At 26.2% G+C, this 5,431-nt stretch overlaps 1 protein-coding gene across 1 annotated transcript in view; it reads left to right on the top strand.

Annotated features, from left to right (window-relative positions):
• The first annotated feature begins 2,653 nt into the window (after window positions 1–2,653).
• LOC100199064 (26S proteasome non-ATPase regulatory subunit 1) overlaps window positions 2,654–5,431 on the top strand; it is an 85,541-nt gene continuing 82,763 nt past the window's right edge. Inside the window, exon 1 of the mRNA XM_065787984.1 lies at window positions 2,654–2,845. Coding sequence (XP_065644056.1) covers window positions 2,827–2,845 — 19 coding nt within the window. The 5' untranslated portion in view covers window positions 2,654–2,826. The remainder of the gene's footprint in view (window positions 2,846–5,431) is intronic.

Genomic DNA, 5,431 nt, shown 5'->3' with positions numbered 1-5,431 from the left:
TAGCCTATTGGAAATCAATTTTTAGTTGCAAAAAAAAAGAAACTATGCCGTAATAATGCATGACGTAAACATTAATACATATTTTTTCACTGGAGTAGATTTGAAAACAGAAAATGGATTTTCTTACATTCTTAATTATCAAAATTTCTTTAAGAATTTACTCTTATTTTTTGCAATGTTATCGCCTCATTCAACATAACTGCCGATGCGATTGTTTTTGTTTGACGTCAGAGCGACTTAATGGATATAAACAAGGCCTGCAAAGACAGGTTCAGCTAAAGAGCAAAATAAAGTTCACTAAAAAGCAAAATATCCTGATTCACAGTCCAAGAGTAAATGAATTTAAGAAAACGAAAAATCAAAGAGCAAAAGCCAGAAGAAGTCGAGTAAGAAAGATAGCATAGAGAAAGTTGACAGATATTGCACCAGATGTTAGAATGTGAAAATAGAACAAAAACACAAATAGAACTGTTAGTTTTTACGTTTTTTTCATAAAACTATAATATGCAAAAATTGAAAGTTGCAATTTTGTAACATGTTTTTTTTCTAACATTTTTTCTTTTATGCTTTGTATATTATAAAGGTACACAATAATATTTTTTTGTTTTTAATTCAACAGACTAATGTTTATACAAAGTGTAAAAGACTTAAAAAAAGTCTTTTGACATTTTGTTTTCTATTAGTAAATGTGTACAATGTATTTTTTTCTTAACTGTCCGGGGCTACCTGACTTTCCCCTATATAATTTGTTATGAAATACAAACCGGAGTGAATTATAATTAATCAGTTTTTAAAACGAGAGTTGGCGTAAAACATTTTTACGTTTATATTCATGTATATCGGAAACGTAAATAATTTATTTTTCAATTTTCATACACTTTAAACTTGTTTGTATCCCGCAAAAATGGGTAGTTTTACATAAAAGCCATAAAGTTATCAACTTATGTTTAAATAAAATATTTATAAAAAAACATGGTTTTAAATGCTGCAACTTAATTTAAAAGTTAACATAAAAAGATTTCAGACATTTTTTTAAGTTAGAAAAAAAAACATTCATATTTTTAGCTTGAAAACTTTAACGTAATGCAAAAAAAATTTAAATAAAGCGCTCCAAAGTTTTAGTTTTGTTTACGTTTACTTATTTTTAATGACGCATTTCTTTGTAATTCTAGAAAAAATGGCGTCTTTAAAGCGGTTTATTTATGTTGAATTTTTTATTTTTTCATCCGGCTCTAAATTTAATGTACGTATTGCAAGATGGCAAAATAAATTGCAGGCATACAATTTTGACGTAATATATCAAAAAAGAGAAGAGAATATTGCAGATTTCATCTCTAGAAACTGTACTCCAAATGAAATGCATAGTGAGTTGGATGAAAATGAAGTAGCAACGTATGTGAGTTTCTTAGTGACAAAAATGGTACCAAAATCAATATCACTCAAAGTTATAAAGACGAAAACAGCAACAGACATCAGTTTAGTAGCAGTAAATACAGCGTTGTTATCTGATTAATGAAAATCCATACAATACCTAAACCGAGTTGTAGATTTCAAAATGAGTTAACTGTTCATGAGGGAATCATATTACGAGGAGAAAAAATTGTTTTACCATTGTCACTTCAAAAAAGAGTTTTACAAACTGTACATGAAGGACATTTAAGTGTTGAAAAATGCTACGGATTATTGCGATAAAGGGTTTACTGGGTCACTATGAACCTTGATATAGAAATATATGTTGAAAAGTGTTTTGTCAAGCAAATTCATGTATTCGAAATCCTAAACCAATAAAAATGTCGAATCTAACAGAACATGTTTTAGATGAGTTAGCAATGGTTTTTTTCGGACCATTACCGTCAAGAGAGTATTTATTTATTATAAAAAATTTAAATTTCAGATTATATCCATTTGTTGATCTTGTAAAAACTCAGGGCCGGCGAAAAAGCCATGCGAGTTATGCGCTAACGTAGCCGAAGTATTTTTTTAAATCGTAATTTTGACTTTAACAAATAAATTTAAATATAATTTTTAGCGTTCATAATTTTTTGAAATAAAAACCAATACAGGTTAAAAGTATTTTAAGTACTTTCCTATCGACAGCAGCTCAGGCAGATAGTTCACAGTTGTTAATTACAAAACTGAATTACCAAATTGAGAAGACCCTGACAGGGATTGGCTGATGTATTCAATATCAAAAAGTTTAATTTTTTTTTCAAGAAGAAAAACATTGTGTTTAGCGAACTGACTTTCTTGAATGAGTGGATCTGGAGTTAGTGAAAGAAATTGGTCAAGTCGTTTGCATTTTGCAAACGCGATTTCTTTTTTTTCTTTTTTTTTTCTTTCCGTTTTGCGACTTCTGATGAATATAACCTTTTCAAAAAAATATAGAAAAAACGTGTGAGCTAGGAAAGAAAACATAGAATGTTTTCTTTCCTAATTTACAGTTTTTAATTTTATTTAAAATTGATAATTTTTATCAAAACTTTAATTTTATATAATATTTTAGATATTCTTTTATCAAAAAAATTTTTTATCTCAAAAATTATCAATTATAATTAAAATTAAAAACTGTAAATTAGGAAAGAAAACATTAGACAAAATAAGTTGTAATAATAGGCAAAGTCGGGTTTTAAAATATTCTTTGACGCCGTCACTCGGTTTCCAAAAATCTGGTGTCTAATCTGTGGTTACTTAAAAACCGTACTGACCTTTTTGTAGTTTAAGGTTATTAAAAGGGCGCAAAAGCAGTCGTAAACGTCTATGACACAGCACTAATATTAAAAAAATAATCATACATTGAGTTAAATAATAACATATAGTTTAAATAAAATGAGTCTTACTTCTGCAGGTAATAAGCTTTAGATGTAAAAATATTTATCATTAAGTACATATCATTTAATGAATTGAAACTTTAACAAATAATACATTTTTTTTAACGAAAAAGTGCTTAATATAAACAAAAAATTTTTATAAAAAATAAGTACATATATTTATTATTAGTGATACTATAGCATAGATGTAATGAAATGGTTTATTTATTTTTATTACCTTGAATAAAGTACAAAAACAAAACAATTTTGTTATGAATGATAATTAAAATGTTCTAAATGCATAAAAAATTGTAAACTTTTATTTTAAGTATTCCTTTTTGCATTTTTTATTTATATTTCGAATAAATCATGTTTTCTGTAATACAAAGTACAAGTAGACCTTTATGACCCACATCTTTAATCTAGTTAGAGTAAAGTAAAACTTTGTAAAAAAGTGCATTTTTTCGAAGATGTCAAGAAAGTGATTAAAGTTAGTAAACAGTTTTTACTTTTCCTACAAAAATTATGTAGATATGAATTTGACCTAAAATATTCAGCTTCCAATTAAAAAACTGGTCATAATAACATCTGACATACTATTATAATGAGTGCAAAAAAACTAAGAAAAGTGCAACAAGCACATAAGAGTATAATAATATTGAGTTTTCTAACAGTTGTTTCAATTTGTCTTACTCAATCAAGTGTTGTTTCTGTGAGACCAAGTAAAAAGCTACTGCTAAATAATCAGAAAGTTGAATATCTCTAGTATGTGAGAAGCACTAACAGCTGCTGCTTGGAGTAAATCAAGTTGAATAAAACTATTTTATTGCATAAATTTTATTGGGCTATTGCTGTTTTCTTATACTTTCTCATATGCAGCCTAGATCTTCAAAAGGTTGAGTTACTTGTTCAAATTGGTGGGAGTATTTTTGAACTAGTAGAGAATCTGAATTCAAGAAAATCTGCTTAGAAAATAAAAATAAATAAATTTAAATTTGTAAAAAAGTCTGCTTAACCATAGTTTCATTGATGCACAATGAAACATTTGATTTAAACAATATAAAAAGTTTATAAGTTATTATACATAAAACTATCATTTCTAAGATATTGATTGATATATATATATATAGGCTAGCAGTAATTGCCTCTGTATCAAAAAAATATATGCATATATAGGCCAGCAGTAATTGCTGGTAGCATAAATAAAACAAACTATTTAAATATTATATTTACTAGTAATGCATTAAAAAAAAGTTTTTTTTAATAAAAAGAATGCCTACCCAAACCTACCCAAAGCCGCAATCAATGTATGTACACTCCACTATGCTTATAGCTATATCAGTCAATGTATGTACACTTTTTGTTACATTGATTAAATGAAATGATTTTAAAAAGTTATAGCAATTATAATTGCTATAACTCTTTAAAATCATTTCATTGAAGTCTTTAAATAAAATAAAACAACATGCTTTTGACATTTTGTGGAAAAAGGGTTGATATATATATATATATATATATATATATATATATATATATATATATATATATATATATATATATATATATTAGGATGATTCTAAAAACAACTTTTTTTAAAAATGTCTGCTGGCACTCCCTAAATGTGTTCTATATAATAAAGTAATACTGGTTTGAAAATTTTTTGATTAAAAAATATTTTTAGGGGTTGCTATTGACCCTCGAACATTAAATCAGTCCTTAATGATCTCAAATGAAGCATAATTATATAAATATTTCAAAAATATGAATCATTTCATTAATAAATTATTATTTTAGATTTTAATGTTTCAATAATTCAACAAGATTTTGATTTTATATATATCTTTTTGTTAATGTTTTTTATAAAATGATAATTATTTTTGAAATTTTTATATAATTTCGCTTTGTTTGAAACCCAACATAAGGTACTTTTGAAAAATTAAAAATTGCACTAAATTTGCATAAGTATTAGAAATAGGGAAAAAAAAAGTTTTTTTGTTTCCTATTTCCAATACTTATACAAATTTTTAAAAAGATGTCACACCCAAATGTGTTCTTTTGGAAATTTAGAATAACTGTTGTTTAGAATAACTATTTCCAACCTAAAAGTGTTCGAGTTCAACAATTATATATGTGTGTACCCTATATGTCCCACCCTAATAGGGTGGGACATAAAACACAAAAGTCAATAAAAAAAATACCATAATTTTTCAGGTTCCTTTTCGCTATATGTATTAAAAAAATTTAATATATTTTTTTATGGGTACCCCTATAGTTAGTCCCAGCAGTCTGAAAATATGAAAATTTCTAATTTTAGATTATGTTTTGTTTTAGTGCAAAAGATGATGGAAATGGTCAGCCCAACCCATTTAAATGCATGCTGTGTATATTTGGGGGTGGATGGGGAAAGGGCATGAATTTTTTTCTGCATATTTTAAATAAAAAATATTTTTATTTTTGTATTTATTTTAAAAAAAAAGGTTAATCTAAAGTTTTCAATTAAACCAACCTGCTTTTCCAAAAAGATACAATTTTTTTTGGAAAAGCAGGTTGGTCAAATCTCTTTAGGTTATCATAATTTATCTTCTTTTTAAGAATCAATTTCCGATAACACTTCAGTCTTTTAA

The sequence above is a fragment of the Hydra vulgaris genome, chromosome 01 (genome assembly GCF_038396675.1).
Source record: "Hydra vulgaris chromosome 01, alternate assembly HydraT2T_AEP".
NCBI classification, from domain to species: Eukaryota; Metazoa; Cnidaria; class Hydrozoa; order Anthoathecata; family Hydridae; genus Hydra; species Hydra vulgaris.
Note: the sequence above shows the minus strand (reverse complement) of the source record. Positions and strands in the feature narration are given on the sequence as shown.